The 20,149-nt window shown below is 42.1% G+C and overlaps 1 protein-coding gene across 2 annotated transcripts in view; it reads right to left on the bottom strand.

Annotated features, from left to right (window-relative positions):
• The window catches only part of LOC308291910 (segment polarity protein dishevelled homolog DVL-1-like), a 93,351-nt gene that overhangs the window by 8,566 nt on the left and 64,636 nt on the right, over positions 1–20,149 (bottom strand). Inside the window, exons 5-14 of one of the 2 annotated variants that reach the window (XM_080734051.1) lie at positions 17,601–17,739; positions 14,466–14,559; positions 13,593–13,662; positions 11,790–11,929; positions 7,864–7,940; positions 6,925–6,992; positions 5,934–6,011; positions 5,364–5,498; positions 3,902–4,069; positions 1,828–2,043 (exon numbers count right to left, since the gene is read on the bottom strand). In XM_080734051.1, the coding sequence (XP_080590177.1) occupies positions 1,828–2,043; positions 3,902–4,069; positions 5,364–5,498; positions 5,934–6,011; positions 6,925–6,992; positions 7,864–7,940; positions 11,790–11,929; positions 13,593–13,662; positions 14,466–14,559; positions 17,601–17,739 (1,185 nt within the window). Of the gene's footprint in view, positions 1–1,827; positions 2,044–3,901; positions 4,070–5,363; positions 5,499–5,918; positions 6,012–6,924; positions 6,993–7,863; positions 7,941–11,789; positions 11,930–13,592; positions 13,663–14,465; positions 14,560–17,600; positions 17,740–20,149 lie in introns of both variants that reach the window. The other variant, XM_080734050.1, reaches the window with a different exon arrangement.

The raw sequence follows: 20,149 nt of genomic DNA on the forward strand, positions 1-20,149 counted from the left end.
ACATTTACATCAAATATCTAAATATTGAATGAAGCAAATTAAAAACTGTTCAGGGTGTTCATAAAAGCCTGATTAGACGATAAAATTACCAAAAGTTTTTTTGAAAGTGGAATATCCCTTTAAGGCCACAGACCCGTTGGGAAACAAGTTTGGGTTGACTTTGTTTTCGGTCGGCTTTTCCTGTATTCATCTACACATCTACCAATAATCTCACTCCCATGACGCCACTCTCCCTCAATGCAGATATTGCGTTAAAAAAGAAGGCATGCAACTAGCAAAACACAGGACCAAACCCAAAGAAAGGATCATTCAAGAATCGATGGGAGAAGAAGGAATGGACCTGATTGGGATTTATTTCAAGCCGGAGATTTGTAAAACGTGAAGTGGAACAGGCTTTTTATCGTGTACACACCCAGTACTGCAGAGCCGTCCGCTGTATGACTCAAGATGCTCATGATTGACCTTGACAATACAGGACGGGTTTTAGAGATCACACACTAGACATGGACATAGGGCATTCACCAAATATTCCAATATTCCAATATTCAAATATCAAAAGCCCCATTTCCACTGTAGGGCCGACCCAGAACTAGAACCAGAACTTTACAGAACCAAGAACTTTAAAGAACCTGTGAAGTTTCGGGACCAAGTTCTGCTTACGTTTCCATATAACCAGAACTAACCGGGAAGGTCCCAAAAAAAGACCAGCACGCTGATGGCCCCTCCCATAGGTTCCCAGAACTCAAGTTTAGTTCTACCTCAGGAGCAGGACCTAAAAAAGGTTCCAGGAACCTTGTCTGGAACCAGGCTGTAAGCAATGGAAACAAAACCAGAACCAAAAAAAATAAAGGTTCAGGTTCCTGAAAGTTCTGGTTCCACCTTGCAGTGGAAAAGGGACTATTGTCACTATTCGACATTGGGGTTCTCAAACCTTTTTAGGCCGTGAGCCCCAAAATAAACATATTTGAACTGGGGTGCCCCCACCCTGACAAGCACTTGGAACTGTAGGTATTACATTTAATGTGACTCGGTTCCGCAGATAAATATTGTGAAAATAGCAGCATGTAGATCGGCTATTTTCACAACGTTCGCCTCTTGCTTACTTAATATTTGACAGTTTGGCGAGTCCTGTCGAATATTCGACTATTCTAATACTTTGAGGTCGAATAATTCGAATACTAAAAATCACTATTCGTGAATGCCCTACATGGATATAATAAGCAATCTGATCTGGGGTCAGTTTAACTACCCAGACAAAAAGACCAGTATAAAATACAACACAACAACAATGAATGAATCAAGCAAGTAACAAGTATTAAAATAGTGTGTCAAAAATTACATGAAAACCTGGAAGATTTCACAATACATCATAATTTTTGACTTATTATGATTTTTATATTACGATAATGTATTAGATATTATGTTGTGTTTGTACAAGTTAAAAGAATGTGTGCAAGCATGAATAAATCAGACACGTCTTGGATTTACCTTTTGTGTGTTTACATTATTGCAATAAGTTGATAAAACCTTTACAATTATAAAAGCTACATAAATGTAATCTGCTTTCATGCCAGCAGACCGAAGTAGATCCTGATATATGAATTGAATAGAAGAATCGTTTTGAATCGAGAATCGTTTTTTTTTTTATCTGAAAAAAATCGTTTCTGAATTCGAATCGAAAGAATCAAAAAGAAAATCGTGAATCGTGACCCCAAGAATCGATTCTGAATCGAAATCGTGGGATACCCAAAGATTTGCAGCCCTAATAATGACATGCCCAAAATAGGGACACCAGAGTTGGTGTCCCTGTGGTCTAGCGTCACTCACCCTCACTGTGCTGGCTCCCTGCGCTGCCGCTGTGGAAGCTGTGACACGGGTCCGAGTATCCTGGCGGGAAGCTGGGCGGAGCGGACGGGAAGGGGGGGTAGGGGAACGGCTGGCCCCCCAGGGGCCAGGGGTTGGTGGCAGGGGGCAGCGGGGCCAGAGTGTCCTGTTCGGAGCCCCCGCCACTGGAACCTTCATTCAGGTTGAGGGACGCCATGTCTGGTGAAAGGGAGAGAGACAGGGGTGCAAGAGAGATTTAGCGTTGTGCTTTGTTGTTTTTCAGCCCAAGGACCCCTTAGCTAGCCTGACACTCAGCCTGAATTGACATTTCGTTTCACTTCATTATTCAGTCTGAACTCGCTTCCCCCCAGGGCGTTTGCAGGGATGGGCGTTGCCAAAAAGAGGCAGTCTTCAGCGATTGGTTCACCGACCAACACATGACATAGTGTTGTTATCATGGTTGTTATGTGTGACTGGCTAGTGGCTAGCCTGTTGCTTGCTAGTGCTACTTCCTAACCAAAGAAACAGTCAGAATAGGAGCACTACGAACTAGTAATCAAACACAACATAACATGCGTGCTACTGGTGTTTCATAGCGAGATCGATACGATCGCATTTTACCGCAATTTACCGCATTTTATCGCGACGCGATGCGCGGTATGGTACGGCGGCGGCGCTGGTGTACTTGGAAACACACATGAGTTCTGGGAAACCCCCACCCACGCTGATCACAAGACGCTGATTCGCCAATCGGATTTTCAACCGAGGCAGGCCCTCAATGAGAGCGATTCTAGACCTGAATCGCCGAAACAAAAAAATTAAAGGGGTGTGGCTAGCGATTCAGGGTCTGGAACTAGGCTACCCCTTAGCTGTCGATCATTTGTAAAATTGACCTTTCACTCTGTACTTGATCTGCTCTTTTTTTCCCTCAACACCAAACCTCAACCTCGTATATGTAAGCCATTTACCATGAGAGGGAGTGGGTTGTTGGCTGATTTACCACTGTTTCAGGGTTTCAGCCAACAACCCACAACCTTGAATGGTAAATTCTACCACTTTTTCCATATAAATGAAAGAAAACACAGTTGTAACTTGCAAGGATCTTTAGTTACAATCATTAATTGTTTCAGAATACTACCCTCCTAATACATGAGCAGGCCGTGTTTTCTCAATAACCTTTTTCATTTATTTTTAATAATTCTTTGGGAACATGAGAAAAATTAAATACCAATCAAAAATGTTTTAAATAAATGAAAAAGGTTATCGAAAAAAACACGGCCTGCTCACGTATTAGGAGGGTAGTATGGGTCACCAGAAAAAATATTTGTTTTTTTTAATGAATCTATCATGGTTAAAATGGAGTTTGAAGTTACAATGGGTGTGTATGGGGAGAGGCCCTGAGCCTGAGGGCCAGTTAAAGTTATACCATGTAACTTTTTTTATAAAACAAATCTTAAAATTGAACTAACTGTTAAATCGCTAAAGTTTTAGAACCCCCACTCTGTTATTTTCAGCTTCTGAAGCCTTCTCTTTATATGTTTTCTATGAGTTGTGAGGGGGGGAGAATTTCCCTGCAAAATGATGTCATCTCCCACATGATACACTACCGGCCAATCACAGCGCCGATCATACACCACCAGCCAATCACAGCGAGTCTTGCTGTCTCTAAAGGAAGTAGCTTCCCTCAGCAACTGTGTTTACATTGGTGAAGGAATCTTGCTTGCTACTCCCTCAATCCTGGTCTAAAAATGATGGGAGACGGCTCTACGGAATCGTATCGGCGAGGCGGAGGCCGCGACGGCCGCGTTCCGGTGGTCCGCGGCGACTCCGGCCGAAAAAAGCAATACCGCTACTGACCACTAGTTGAGCAGCTTCCACAGTACAGCTTTAACATTTACATCAAATATCTAAATATTGAATGAAGCAAATTAAAAACTGTTCAGGGTGTTCATAAAAGCCTGATTAGACAATAACATGAACAAAAGTTTTTTTGAAAGTGGAATATCCCTTTAAGAGGTTTTGGCCAGACAGTGACGATATGAAGAATGCATGAAGAAGAGGAAGGTGTGTGCAGTACTTTGGCAGAGGTCCCCGAAGGTGTAATAACACTGCTCAGAGAAGGTGATCTTGTTGACGGTGTGTCTCAGGTAGCCGTGCTTCAGCAAGCTGCTGGCGTACTTCCTCGCATCCCGCCGGTCCTTGAAGCCTTCTACCCTGGAGTAGAGCCAGTCCACAACGTCCGCACCTGACACAGTAACACACGCACACGCACACGCACACGCACACACACACACACACACACACACACACACACACACACACACACACACACACACACGCACGCACGCACAGCACGCACACACACACACACACACACACACACACACACACACACACACACACACACACACACACACACACACAGGGCTGTCACAATTATTACATCATTGTCTAATCGCGATTATTTGACATAATCGCGATTATTTTTCATAATCGTTACCATGTTGAAACATTTTCATATATGTATATAAAAAAAAGTAAAAAATAGTGGAAATAGCAGATCGGCTATTTCCACTATCAATGTTCTTTTTTAAAGTATAACAAGTAGGTCGGGAGTGGCTTATTGTCGGTATCAGCCGGTAACACGCGGGAGTCTGTCCCCGTTACAATGCGCTAGACCCCTGGGAGATGGACTGCTGAGGTGGAGCGCCACACCTACCATCAGCTCCCAGTAGTTGCCGCACAACTTGCCACGCCGTGCTACTCATACGCTGAGTTGGCGGTGCCCGGAATCGAACCCAGGACCTTGCGGTACAAAGGCGAGAGCTCTACCGACTGAGCTACCCAGGCACTTAAAGTATAAAGTTGTCAGAAATGTCCTTCATTTCTTTGTATATTTAGGTTATGTGTCATATCTGCCATGTGCAACTTCAAAGCCTACAAGCCAAACAGAAATGTAATTGTCAACGACAAATCATTAATCGCAATTATTTGAGTGTCAATTAACCGTCACGTAAAATGTCATAATCGTGACAGCCCTAACGCACGCACATACATGTACACGAGATTAGGGCTATCATAACATTTCACCCTGCGATTAATTGTCACTCAAATAATTGCGATTAAATTCGTTTTTGGCAGTGAACAGAAGTTACTATTTCGGCCTGGCTTTAAGGCTTGTAAATACAATTTGCGCAGGGCAGATATGACGAATATTACACAGTACTTTCCAAAAATGTTGAGAACATTAATTCAGCCTTGAATTAATATTTAAAGCTAAAGATTAAATATTCACACTGCAGACAGCACTAATTCTAACACTAATGATATGTATTTGGCCACAGACCCCCATCTCAAAATATTTAGTTCCAGGGACCTCCAGTTACAAATGTCCGCTTAAAAATACATATATTCAAAGATTTGCACACATTTTCACGACTTTAAAAAAATAGCAGATCTATCCACCTTGGGCCCTAATAACTCGGTCCCACTTTCCCCCCTCTTGTGACGCCCCTGTGCATATCATTAGGCCTCCTCACCAATGACGGCGTTTGCGATGGTGATCTTCAGCCACATGCGGTCTCGAATCTCCAGACCCGAGTCAGGCAGCTGCATCACCTTGACGATGGTCGCCATGTCCGTCTTACTGGCGGAGAGCGGCAGGTCGTCGAACTCTGGGAGGGAGAGGGAACAATCACTGTGTGACACTTTACACCTGACGTGAATATGGCCACGCATGGAATGCATTTCTGGACGCGTGCTCGGGCCACTCGTTCGATGAATTGAGTACAAAGGACCCCACTGGAAACAAACAACAAATCCTATTTAGCAGACGTTATTGTACTGTGCTTTCCCGTGCTTGTCTTTTCAAACTGTTAATTAATAAAGTATTCAATCAATCAATCAATCAATCAATCAATCAATCACTTTCACAGGTGGCCTAGTATACATACAGCATCATTTCAATAATAATACATTAACTTAGTGCTTTTCTGGGCACGCAAAGACATTACAAGACAAAATAAATCATTTTAATGAAGCAAAAAGTTAGACAAAATAGATAGAATTAAGAAGACTTTAAAATGAATGTATACTTATTGTGTTGGTACCGTAGTGTGGGTAGGGTCCCGTCAGAGCCGTGGTGTGAGAGATCCAGGCTGCCGGGTCGATCGGCCTCACTGGCTCCGCTGGAGGAACCAACAAACCACACGGTACAGCCATCACCAGATCAATAATATGGTCAAGCTCACATTTGGATACATTCATTTGGATTATTATCTAAAATTATTATATTTTAAAATATTTTTGTGGGGGGCTTTTGGGCCTTCATTTATAGATTGCACTAGAGATAGACAGGAAACAGGAAGCGAGAGATGGGGAGAGACATGCAGCAAAGATTGTCGGGAATGGAATTGAATTGAAATTCTTTATTAGGAATAACTCCTAGAGCAGGGGTCTTCAACGTTTTCAGGCCAGGGACCCCCAAACTGATGGGGAGATGGTGCAGGGAGTGGGACCCCCTAGCTCATAGGGTGGGGTGTATATTTATGTATAACATTGTGTTTCAAGTGTATAAACATAGGATGTTATTGTGCATTCAATACTATGCTATTAAAATAATAATAGATTAATATATTCACGTTTTTATTTTAAACATGCATGTACAAGTGGCCGTATTGCTGCCATTTATAAACATAGGCCTACCTTATACCAATGTCAATACTATCAATCTATCACTAACAATCTGTCAATTGCACAATAATCATGTATACAAGCTATTCAAAAGAGACAGAATCATGTTTTATATATATATATATATATATATATATATATATATATATATATATAATAAAGACAAATTACTTTTTGTCTTTCTTTTTTTAAATAAAAATAAAAACAATATATTAATATATATATATATATATATATATATCTTTTTAGTTTTTTTCCCCCAACAATTTCGGGGACCCCCTGCAGTATCCCCGCGGACCCCCTAGGGGTCGCGGACCCCTCAGTTGAAGACCCCTGCCCTAGAGATGAACCATCTCGTTTTCAAGGGAATGGGACTGGAACTCGTGGTTAGAGGGTATTTTCTCTTACCGCGGGGGATGGTGAAGTAGCTTCGTGGGGACGGATCCCAGCATTTGGCAACAGTTAGACTAATTGGCCTGGAGAGAAAACATAAAGAAGACCTCTTTAGGTTGACAATGAATGGTAAACAACATTCATGTGATATGAAAAAGAAAAAGAAAAGCAAGGAAATGATTTGTGGTCATCAACAGTATCAACACTACTTAAATCTACAATCTTGTCAGTTTTAGATCCGTTGTCTCCCTCTCCTGACAGAGAGAGGTCATTGCAGCAATGTCCAAAGTCTACAACAGTGATTCTCAACCTGTGGGTCGGGACCCCCAGGGGGGTCCCCAAATGATTTTTGGGAGGTCCCCAGATGATTAACGTAATGTGCAACACTGTTTTCTCAACAGTAAACAAACCAACATAACATTTAGGTGTATAGCACATTTCTGAAGTGACAATTTAAGTACCTGTAGTTTTCAATACCTCTAAAATGACAAATTAAACATTGGCCAAATTGTCAAATATTAGAGGCAGAAATTGTGAAAATAGCCGATCTACAATAGCCGATCTACAGCCGATCTACAACACCTCGTGTTCCGAGGCGTTGTGAGCATGTAGATCGGCTTTTTTCACAATTTCTGCCTCTAATATTTGACAATATGGCCAATGTTTAATTTAGTATTTTACAGGTATTAAAAAGGTCTTAAAAGTCCTTAAATTGTCATTTTATAAATGTGCAGACACCCTCTGTACACTTATACTGTGTGGTTTGTTTACTGTTAAGTGAGAAAACAACGTTGCACATTAAGCCAATCGTCTGGGGACCCCTCAAAATAGGGGGGCCCCGACCCACAGGTTGGGAACCAGTGCTGTATGTAATAATACGTGTGGGCGGTAGGGACATTGGTATGGTTTCTCTGGGTGCTTCCAGGTGTTCCTGTAGCACAGTGTCCTACTTACCCAGTTTTGGAGACGATCTCTCGGAGGATCCTCACCGCGTCGTCGTTACTCATGTTCTCAAAGTTCACGTCGTTCACCTGGTGGAAACACACACACGTCCAACCACACGGTCATTTATTATAATAAATACTGCGGGGGGGGGGGGGGTTCTTTCTTACTCTATTATACCACCAAAATAGCACGGCGCAGCATTCCCTGGGGAATCCTCCGTCCCACCGCTTTGTGGAGTTGTGTGTTAATCTCCATTGCTGCTCTCGGGCATTCAGAATCGAACGGAAAAAAGCCTGCAAATGCTACACAGCTTTCTGTACAATAGTGTACAGCAGGGTTCCCCAGTTAGTTTTCCCCAAGGGCCGAATTATGTCTAGGGTACCAAGCCGAGGGCCACAACATTGCAGGGGACGACGGTGGCGTTCCCGCTACTCCAGTGACAGTTCAGATATCGTCGTTGTCGGGTGAAAATCTTGTATGTCCAAAACCGTTCGTTTTGCATGTGTCATTTAAAAAATGATTTAAACTAGTGAAAACAGCCAATCTACAAGCACACAACGCCTCGCACCGCGAGGCGTTGTGTGCGACTATTAGACGTCTATTAGTCGTCTAGTTTAAGTTTAGACAACAAAAAAACGTTCAAATCTATACCACTATTAGACCACTTTTAGACGGCGTGCTTAGTGGGCTGTTTTCACTACTTTTGTGCGATGGCCTTGTATGATTTGCAAAAGAAGGTACACATTTGGAGATACAAGCTTTCCACCCGACAAAGACAATATACTAGTGTTGTTGCTGCTCTTATACCACCATTATTACTGGGGTTGGTGAGGGCCAGACAGTAGCCGCCTATTGGGGAACCCTGGTGCACAGTGTGTACGTCTGTAAATAAAATAAACCTTCATCTCTACATTATACTACACATCTTTAAAACATAAACAGTAGCCTATAGATATGTTGTGGCAAAAACAAACACTAATTATCACAAAAGAAAATCTAGTCAAGGTCCCTCAAATTGATATGTATTTGAAAAGATTTTGGTGCAAGGGACCCCCATGAGAGATGTCAAAAAAATGTATGTAAATGTTATTTTCTGTTTTACAATAGTTGTGCCCCAGATGTTTAAAACCCATCTAATAATCATCTGGCTACTGGACTGGTAGACTAAAGCTATTAGAAGGCTCAGGCTCAGCTGCGCCCCTGCCAGTAGGTGTCACTGTAGGGGCAAAAACAGCTGTTTTAGAATGCAAGGAAGAACCTTCTAAATTGGCTTAATCACATAAAACCCCAGCGTCCCTATTCTGTGAAAATAGTAGATCTACAAGCCCAGAAGGGGGGACTCCGGTCAAGTATATCGGGTTCAAGTCAGGAGTTTCCCAAACCTTATAGATCTAGTGTCTGCCCAGGACCCAGGCTCAGTACTATTTTCTGTTGTCTCTCTCTCCTTTGGGCAGCCTGAGCGTCAGGCTACAAACACTAGCCTTCTGCTGCACACAGCTGCAGTGAGTGAGATTCCAGCGTTCCATAGGCTGAAGTGATGGGACCCTCTGATTAGGGCTGCGACTAACGATTATTTTCATAATCGATTAATCGGTTGATTATTTAAATGATTAATCGATTAATCGGATTGTGGCATTTATTTAGCTATTACCTTATACATTCAATTTGAGTTTCTTGTAGGCATGTTTTAACTAACAAAAAAGACATTAAAGATGAATAATTAATTCAAAAACACATCATTTATTACATTTTGCTCAGCTGCCGTTTGGGTTCCTTTTGTCAGGCTAAAGCAGGGCTACTCAACTTAGGAAGGCTCAGGGGCCACTCAGCAAAATACCAAAAGTCCAAAGGGCCGCAACCTAAAAATGACGGTCCTATTTTGGACGTTTACAATGATTTTGTAACAGGCTTCATGACAAGCTTAATAATTAAGGAAACACACAGAAAATAGCCACATTTCCATCTATTTAAGCCAGGCCAAACCTCATTGAACCAAAAGATTATGGCTGGAATGAAGAAATTATCGAATTTGATCAAATTAGGCTTTATTCACAAAATGTGAAGTGAAAATTAACAGAACTGGTTCAATCGTTTTGGAACCGCCCCTGTGTCTGGGTATGCAAGGCTAGTGAACTTTGGCAATGTAAAGGTATGTTTTCTCATGCCAATAACGCTCCTTTTTATTAATAGGACGGATTTAAAATAAATAGACGTTTATACTTATTATTCAATCACTCAAACCCCAGCATCCCTATTCTTGGGGGCCATTCACCAAAAATAGCCGATCTACAAGCTCACCACAAGATGCATTGGAGCTTGTAGATCGGCTATTTTTGGTCAATCTCCTTCAATGAGCAGTTAGTTGTGTTTAAATTACAAAGCTCAAAGCATCAAACTGTTTTACAAGTACAGTACAAGTGGCTGAGTTGAACTTTACTTGAGTTATTTTTCCATAAAACAAACAACTCTTAACCAAAAATAGCCGATCTACAAGCTCACAATGCATCTTGTGGTGAGCTTGTAAATCGGCTATTTTTGGTGAATGTCTCCCAAATAGGGATGCTGGGGTTTGAGTGATTGAATAATAAGTATAAACGTCTATTTATTTTAAATCCGTCCTATTAATGAAAAGGAGCATTATTGGCATGAGAAAACTTCCCCATTTGGGGTACAAGCATAGTTCCCTGGCTGCTACGATCTGTTGGAATGTGTGCACTGCCACTGTCTATCGGTGCTGACTGGCGGAGCCGCGGAGGCAGAGACAAGCACAGACAAGGACTACGTCTTCACTAGCCTAAAACATGGCGGTCGCGAGCGTTCATATCGCACGACCGTCATGCGTCTCCACTCCAGTGAGCCCGACTGTGGTTGTCTGCTGCAAAATCTCTGCAGATGTGTCTGTCTGACCGTCTCGTTGTACAATAGATCTAGTGTAGCCGCCAGCATCTATTCTCCGCACTGCTGTCTGTGCTCTGTGCATTGACTGCATTCACTTCCTGACTACGGAGTCCACCGAGGCTCAAACATCACCGCATTTTGCGTTGCGCGTTAACTTTGACAGGCTTAGAAAAATCATATTTTTATTGGTATGGTCATGACGGGCCGCACAGACAGGCGGTGCGGGCCGCATGCGGCCCGCGGGCCGCGGGTTGAGTAGCGCTGGGCTAAAGGGTAAGTATTCTTTTCAAATAGGTCATTTAAAAATAAATATTCAAGTCGTTTTGTGCTTGACCCTATATTCCTGCACGGTATTCATACAAATTACAGAGATTATTTGCCGATTCGATTACGATTACTAAATTAGTTGGCAACTAATTGAAGAATTAATTTGATTACAGTTAATCGATTAATCGTTGCAGCCCTACCTCTGATTAGTTGAGTTGAGACATGGTTGGTCACCACACCGACTTTCACCATTTCACCACAACTTTAAGTAACTGCGCAGGCGAGTAAAGCACTGGAACGCTGTAACGTTACCTGCAGCAACATATGTTTCCAGGCTCTATCCTATCCCTAGGGGGTCCTCAGAGCTTACTATGAAGCTTTTTTTCCTCCATTTCTATATTAACCACTTGAACCCTAGCATCCATATTTTGAGAACTTTAGCCAAAAATAGCCGATCTACAAGCTCACAGCGCCTCGCAGCGCGAGATGTTGTGAGCTTGTAGATCGGCTATTTTTGGCAAAGAGGTTTGGTGTAGAGGGGAAAAAGAGCAGAACAATTACAGAGTGAAAGGTAAAGTTTATTAATTATTGACAGCTCAAGTGGTTAAATATCTGAAAACACTAATTTACATGAACCCAAAATACACTGATGATTGTGCTCAGTGAAACTATATGGAATCTATGTGTTGTGGGGGGTCCCTGCTTCATCTCTCTCTCGACTAAGGGGTCCCTGGCCTGAAAACGTTCTCTGTGTTATAATGTAACGTTACCTGCAGCAGCATGTCTCCAGGCTCTATCCTGCCGTCGGCCGCCACGGCGCCGCCCTTCATGATAGAGCCGATGTAGATCCCCCCGTCGCCCCGGTCGTTGCTCTGACCCACAATACTGATACCCAAGAAGTTGTACTTCTCTGTGTCAGGACAAAGGAAAAAAAACAAAAAAACAGAGAGATTAAAGAACATCACAGAATAACATCAGGGATAATAAAACAGGTTACACCACTGTAACTGTTTTGTAAATCCTCGTGTCAGGCAGAAACCTTGTATCTCCATATTTCATATTTTTAATATATACTGTATATATATATATTTTTTTTTTGTTTTCATCAATTGATGCCCTAATGCAGGGGTTGACACTAAGGTCTCAGATGGACTTGCCCCTCGGGCAAGTACAGGTCATGTTCTACTTGCGTTACGGTCATGCCCACTTGCCCGAAAAGTAAATCGTAGATTATAAAATGATAGGTAAAGATTTTAATTACTGCTCAATTTAACACTTATTTCTTTACTTTCTGGGCCTGTGCGATAAAGAATGTCACACCCCAATACCTCCAAATCCAAATACCTACATACTGTAGCTACGATTAATTACGTCTATGGTTTCACACAGTAGCCATAGTGCTCTAATTTTACATTCCACAGACCAGAAGACAGATCGCACTGGCCACGTTCAAGTGTTTAGACAGATTGTCGTGTTGTCCTTTATGTCCCCTCTCAAATGAGCACTTGCCCGGTCGTGCAACCTGAAAGCAAACTTCACCTGCCCTGACGTTTTATCTACCTGCCGGGGGCAGGTGGGCAAGCCTTAGTGTCAATGCCTGCCTAATGGATGCTTTGTCAAATGAAGAAAATGTTGTTGTGAGTTTGTAGTTCTGCAAGTTTTTGCATATAATGACAAATAGGGACAGTAGGTCGAAAGTAGTTAAGTGTATCTGTATTTTTTATTTAACAATGAAAATAATTAACCCATTGACTGCTCTATCACGAGTTTCCCGAGTTATTCCCGTTGTTTGGCACCGCCACACACGAGTTTCCTGAGTTGGGTCCGAATTTGCATTATTTTCTTTTTTTATTATTACATGGCAGTAGGCTATATGGAGAATTTGGCAGTTCAGCCTGAAAGTGGCCATTTTTAAAAGGATCCCTGGCTAATACGACAAATATGTCTTAATACATTATAATTGTCCTCTATAACTACAATGTAAAATTAAAAACACCTTAATTATTTTATTTCTTCTAGAAATAGCTAATATATCACTCGATAGGGGAAATGCCTGTCGCAAGTTGATGATGTCATAAATGTCATGTGTGATCTATCACTATGGAATTTATGGCATGTACTGCATGTGCAAAAAAAACAAAAAAAACACAAACACATTTGAAATATTGATTTGATGCTCATATTAACCATAGGAAGTATTATGTTTGTTTTTATTTGCACATGCATGCCATTAATTCCATAGGGATAGATCACACATGACATTTATGACATCATCAACTTGCGACGGGCATTTCCCCTATTGAGTGAAAGATTAGCTATTTCTAGAAGAAATACAATAACTAAGGTGTTTTTAATTAAGGAGGACAATTATAATGTATTAAGGCATATTTGTCGTATTAGCCAGGGATCCCTTTAAAGGGCAGAGTATGTGTTAACAAGAGCTAGTGACTAAATAATAATTACATTGGCTCCATTGGAACACAGGTTGTTTTTGTCCATTTCCTGAGAATGCATGGTTTTTGCTCATACAAGGTTTCCTTGCCTGACAGCAACGACTAGCTGTGAAGGTTTACCCATGTTTAGTGTGACGGTGATGATGTTGAGGCTCATGGTGGAGTCTGTGATGCTGCTGAACGATGACGACTGGAAAGGCAACACAATCACAGTGTTCATTTAGACAGCAAACAGTGGTTTAGTTTTAATCACATTCTTTTGAATACAATTCCATTTATTAGTGTTTTAGCCATCTGAGATAACAAACTAAACTAAATGTACAGGTTTAGTCAACAAAATTGTATTTTGGCAGGACTTGATGGCTCCCAAATGCCTGATTTAAAGCTGTGTGCCAAATATTGCCGATCTACAAGCTCACGACGCAAGGGATGGGACGATAAGCGATATTATGGTTTACCGTGATAAAAAACACTCACGATAATCGTATCATGGAGATTTAATTTATCATGATATCGTCCTCCGTCATGCACTGGGATCAATTCTACTTTTATGCATAGCCGGTGCCACTTAAACCCTCTATAATTGGTAAAAGGTACTTATAATAAACGTACTTGATACATCCTTTTTTTCCACTCTCTATCAAATGTCTTTGCTAAAAAATAGCTGATCTACAAGCTCACAATGCAAGATCTGCTATTTCTTTGGCAAATGTTCCACCCCAGGATAATGGATTTAGATTTTTGCGATAATATCGTAAATCGCGATTTCTTTTGTCACAATAATCGTGATATGAAATTTTCATATTGTCCCATCCCTATACAATGGGTCTGCAACACGTTGTGGAGCTTGTAGATTGTTTTTATTCCGTTTTCATCAGTGAAAAAAAAAGTTTTACTCGACAAAATTAACACTGCACAATCATCGGAGCTACTCACTGCAGTGGCGTCAACTTCAGAAAGTCAAGACACAAGTTCCTTCAGCCTTTCACTCACCCGGTCGATTTTGGCCACCTTGTGCCTCCGTCGGCGTCGTTTGTGGCGCCGCATCAGCTGAGAAGACGAGCTCTGCTCCGTGGAGCTACTGAGTCTGAGAACACACAGAGGACAAGAAGGTTATTATAGTTGACTCATATAGTGCCAATCCCGAGAAGACTCGTGAAAAATACTCGAGTATCACATGGTGCCAATCCCGAGTATTCTCGTGAAAAGTAATATATTACTGTAACGGCGGATACATTACCGAGAACAATGGCCGGAGGTCCGGAGATGAAATCCGTCGCTGATTTCGCATCATCACGGCTCCACGAGCACAAAATAGTCCCATCCATAACATTGAGGTGGACGGGGGATCTCATCTTTAATGTCCATTATCTCAAAACTACACTTTAGAAGCTAGGATGGAGGCAGATGCTCGCTTATGTTACACATGTATAAAAGCTCCCGGTCCGCCATTACACAACTCCACGTGGACAACGATCGGTTCCGGCGCAGGACCCGATGACGTCAGACCGGAAGTGTTTGCGCTGTGGACTTCTGGCTTTCAAAATAAGATAACGGGGGTGATGCCAACCTGAGACTGGCATCGTGGACTTTATAATCCGTTAATTTCATGGGCACTAAATGAGTTAAAGACCCAGTGAAATGGCTATTTTGCTCATTTTATTTTGAAGTTTCAGTCTGAAAAGGAAGTCTGTGTGTTTCTGAACCAATCAGAAGGGACCAGCCCTTCAGGCGATGGGATGTAAAATCTGAGTCATGTGATGCTTAATGTTTTGTTTGTAGCCCTCATTAGCAAGGCAGAGAGACTCGACCAGGCTGCCTCTTGTACAGAATGTTTGTTTCCAAGTTGCTTATTATTCTAACCTATAATGTTTACAGATACATATTTTATTGTGCTCATTAAGTTTACAATGAGTAATACATTGTTTGGACGTCATCTTGAATGAGATTCAAAACGGAGTAGCTCTATAATTAAAAACAGCTGTGTTTGGAGGAATGCCAGCAATGGGAATCAAACAGGTGAATTTAATCAAGGTTCATTTTATATTCAAAAGGTCTATCTATGTCATCACGCAGCACGTTTCTGTTCACAGGAAGTAATTAAGAATGGCCTAATTAGGGACATTTGATATAAAAATACACAAAAATGGTTTTCATCTAGTGTTAGGAATGCCCATATGATTACCATGGTTAAGCTCTAAAAGTGTGAAAAACGTATATTTCATTTCACTGGGTCTTTAATCGCTTGAACCTTCGTGTCCCCTATCCTGAAGCAAACATTCAGGAAAAAATAGTCCACTTGCACGTGCAAGCTCAGGAAACAGAATTATGCGTTTACAGAATGAACTATAATCACAGAGATATCTTGACAGATACCTCATGAAAATCTAAATATTATCTATTGAGCTACTGGTAAAGACCATTAAAGTTTCGGTTTGTAATATTAATATTTTAATGAAAATATGTAATACTTTAATAGAACCCGTCACCCACCCACCCCCAACAAACAAACAAAAAAGAAAACACCATGTATGTCCTTTGAGTTATGCGAAAATTGCCAATATTATATGTCTCATGGACACACAAAAGTAGGTGCGGCCTATTTTATGGCCATGGTGGTTGGAATGGTTGGAATGGATTCAGCAGCCCAAAAATACCCTAATTACACACCTCATACGCTCATATTGGCAATTTTTTATGTTTCACCCTTTAACCCAAGGCCATCGGGATACCCCCAACTTTGATTGGCTTCCACAAAGTTTCCCAAGGGAGTTGTGATTTAAAAAGTTAGACACCTAATAGTAGACACCTTTATGAACACATCTGCGAAGAAAGCTACTGGTAAGCATTTGGTTCCCAGATTGGTTCAAGTACACTCTGCTAACTTTCCCTCACTACAAGTATAAATCAAGACTTAAGTGGAGTCAAGTTCTGCCAGTTCCATGTGGAAAGTGGAAAATGTGAAATGCACGTTAACAGGAAAAGTATAGTCTGCAATATCATTGCAATACGGTGGTTCTCAAACTTAAACATTTCAAGGACCATCATAATTCTGAGTGTGTATAAAAGCTACCAAATGTGGATCTACAGACCTATAAGGGTCCATTTGGAACCCCCAATAGGAATCTTATTAGGAGGGAGTCGTTGAGGAACCGGAATCGTTCAAATCAGCGTTGCTCCGACCAATCTTTTACTAAGCACAGAAAGTGTCCGTAGATAATGTACCACGTTTCGTACAAACAATTTGGCAGACCCCCTGGAACTCCCCCAACAAACCCCTGGTCCTGGGGGTCCACTCCCACAGACCCCACTTTGAGAACCACAGAAACAGAGTATAAAAAATCCACTCGTCCTAGACAATTTGCCCTCCTGGCCCCCAAACTGTGGAATAAACTCCCTGTCGCACTTAGAACAACAGACTCACTCCCTATAGCTTCCGCCGTGGACTGAAGACTCACCTCTTCAGACTCCATCTAAACCCATAGCACGTGGTCTACCTATGTTATTATTATTTTTCCTAGATTGATATTCCTATGCATTTGTTGTATTGTTGTTAATGTACTGACACATTATCTTGCTTATTATATTGATGCATTACCTGCTTATTGTAAGTCACTTGCATCTGCTAAATGCCTAAACTGTAAACCAGGGTTCCCCAATAGGCGGCCCGCGGGCCATTTGCGGCTACTGTCTGGCCCACACCAACCCTTGTAATAATGGTGGGATAAGAGCAGCAACAACACTAGTATATCGTCGTTGTCGGGTGGAAATCTCGTATCTCCAAATTTGTATGTTCTTTCGCAAAGTAAAGCCCTGCTTCATCAAACAAGGCCGTCGCACAAAAGTAGTGAAAACAGCAGATCTACAAGCACACAACGACTCGCGCTGCGAGGCGTTGTGTGCTTGTAGATTGGCTGTTTTCACTAGTGCAATGCAAAACAAACGGTTTTGGACATACAAGATTTTCTCCCGACAACGACGATATCTGAACTGTCGCTGGAGTAGCAGGAACACCACCGTCGCCCCCTGCAATGATGTGGCCCTCGGCTTGGTACCCGAGACATAATTCGGCCCTTGGGGAAAACTAATCGGGGAACCCTGATGTAAACTGTAAAGTAGCGGGTCTACCTGCTGGCGTCCTCGTCTTCCTCGCTGTCCACGAAGGAGCTGGACTCCAGCTCGCTGCTCATCACCGAGGCACTGTCGTAGCCCATGGCCGAGTCCCTCGCCGCGCGCTCCGTCTTGGAGTGACCGTTGATGCGAGGGACTGTGGAGAGAGATGGCAGCAAAACGACCACAGGTTAGATTTAATACTTACTAAAGTCGACCGTCCCCCACCCGAGACCCAGAATTAATTGCATTATAAAACAAAGGGGTCTCAAGGAAGGAAGGTGGTTGCTGGACGAGTGGTCAAGTCACACAGAGCTGCAGAGACCAGGGAGAGAGATAGAGAGGCAGACAAACACGCATGCACGCACGCACGCACGCACGCACGCACGCACGCACGCACGCACGCACGCACGCACGCACGCACACACACACACACACACACATATATACGGTATATATATACATCACTTGTGGGGACATTACATAGACTTCCATTCATTTTTATGCAAGTCCTGTGGCCTTACCCTAACCTCTATCCCTAAACCTAACCCCTAACCCTAACCCTAACCCTAACCCTAAACCTAACCCTAACTGTTGTGGGGACCTACTATTTTGTCCTCACACTGTCAGAGGTCCCCTGCAGGTGACTGTGTGAAGTCCCCATAAGTATAGCTAGACAAACTCACACACACACACACACACACACACACACACACACACACACACACACACACACACACACACACACACACACACACAGACACACACAGACACACACACACACACACACACACACACACACACACACACACAGACGGCTGACAGACGGAGAGAGAGATAAAGAGAGACAGAGTGGGAGACAGAATCAAATAACATAACGCGACTACAAAAAGTAAAAAGTGATTTTTCTCTCAACATTGCAGTCCCAGAAAAAGTTGGAATAAAGAGAGAATAGAAAAGAACTGAACACAGAACACAGAGACAGAGAGCCACGGAGAGAGAGAGAGAGAGAGAGAGAGAGAGAGAGAGAGAGAGAGAGAGACGGAGAGACAGACAGAGAGAGAGAGAGAATGCTGATACTGCTGAACGACTGCTGGGAACAGTATCATAAGACTCAAATATACAGAGACAGACGAGGAAAAACCATAATTAGGAAAGTAGATCAGGGGTCTGAGATAGACTTTAGACACTTAGTTTAAATGTGCACAGAATGACAGTAAAAAACAGGAATCATAATGGACAAAATACTGACACAATCACTTAAGCACAATTAAAACATATTATTACCCGGCTTGTTTGGATGCGTGATTCTGATTGGTCGAGCGCTGAAATCAGCGGTGAATTATGAGCGTATAATGACCGCTCCGCTCTATAATTCACCGCTGCCTAATCAACGTCTCAGAGCAGCTGCTGCAGTCAAGCTGCACTGCGTGGATTTAGTGCCGTATCCAACACGTCTTCCATGTAAACAAACAACCAGCGTTTACAACCAAACGTTGCCCTGAAGAATGTTTTAAAAAACATTTGAGGCGAGAAATAGACAACGCAGTAACAGAAAATGGATTCTATTTGACCAGCACTTCCTTGTTTTCCAAGGCGAACGTGTTACGCTGGGGGGACGCACTTTCAGCCATCTGTAAACAAGGAAATACTTTGTTTTGTTTTTAGTTTTGAGTCAAATTATTAATTTTATTTAGTAGCCGGGTAATAAGCGGGATAAGGCTTCGCGTCGGTGGCATATCAACCTGTCGGGCTCCTATCACTCGATAATGACTGCTGAGCTAGATGTTATCCCTTGCACAATAATTATCAAGTCACGTTGGGAAGGGTTGTGAGTAGGGATGGGATGATATGATATGATATGATATGATATGATATGATATGATATGATATGATATGATATGAAAATTTCATATCACGATTGTTATTGTGATAAGAAATCGCGATTTACTTTATTATCACAATAATCAAAATCCACTATCCTGGGGCGGAACATTTGCCAAAGAATAGCATATCTACAAGCTCAACGACGCGTTGTGAGCATTTGATAGAGAGTGAAAAAAAGTATGTATATTATACATATAGAGGGTTTAAGTGGTACCGGATATGCAGCTGGTAAGGTGAATTGATCCCAGTGCATGACGGAGGATGATATCACGATAAATTAAATCTCCACAATACGATAATACGATAAAAAATAATATCGCTTATCGTCCCCTCCCTAGTTGTGAGCTTGTAGATTGGCAATTTGTGACAGTTTCTTTTTAAAGTGTTTTCCTATAATGAATGAAAAAATTGGGTCGCCAAAGTTAAAGTAGTTAACTTGTCTATAGGACTTAGTAAACAATATCCCAGCACACGGTCTGGCATTAGTCCTTGCCCTGACACAAACACATCCGTATATCCCCAGGGGCGTCACAAAGGGGGGGGGGGGGGGGGGAGTGGGACTGGAGGTGGAGGGGCCCGGAATTATTTGATACTTTAGCTATTGAATAATAGCAGATATACAAGCTCACAAGCTGCGAGCTTGTAGATCTGCTATGTTTGAAAAATCGTGAAAATGTGTG

This window comes from Nannobrachium achirus (assembly GCF_963921795.1).
Source record: "Nannobrachium achirus genome assembly, chromosome: 9".
Lineage (NCBI taxonomy): Eukaryota > Metazoa > Chordata > Actinopteri > Myctophiformes > Myctophidae > Nannobrachium > Nannobrachium achirus.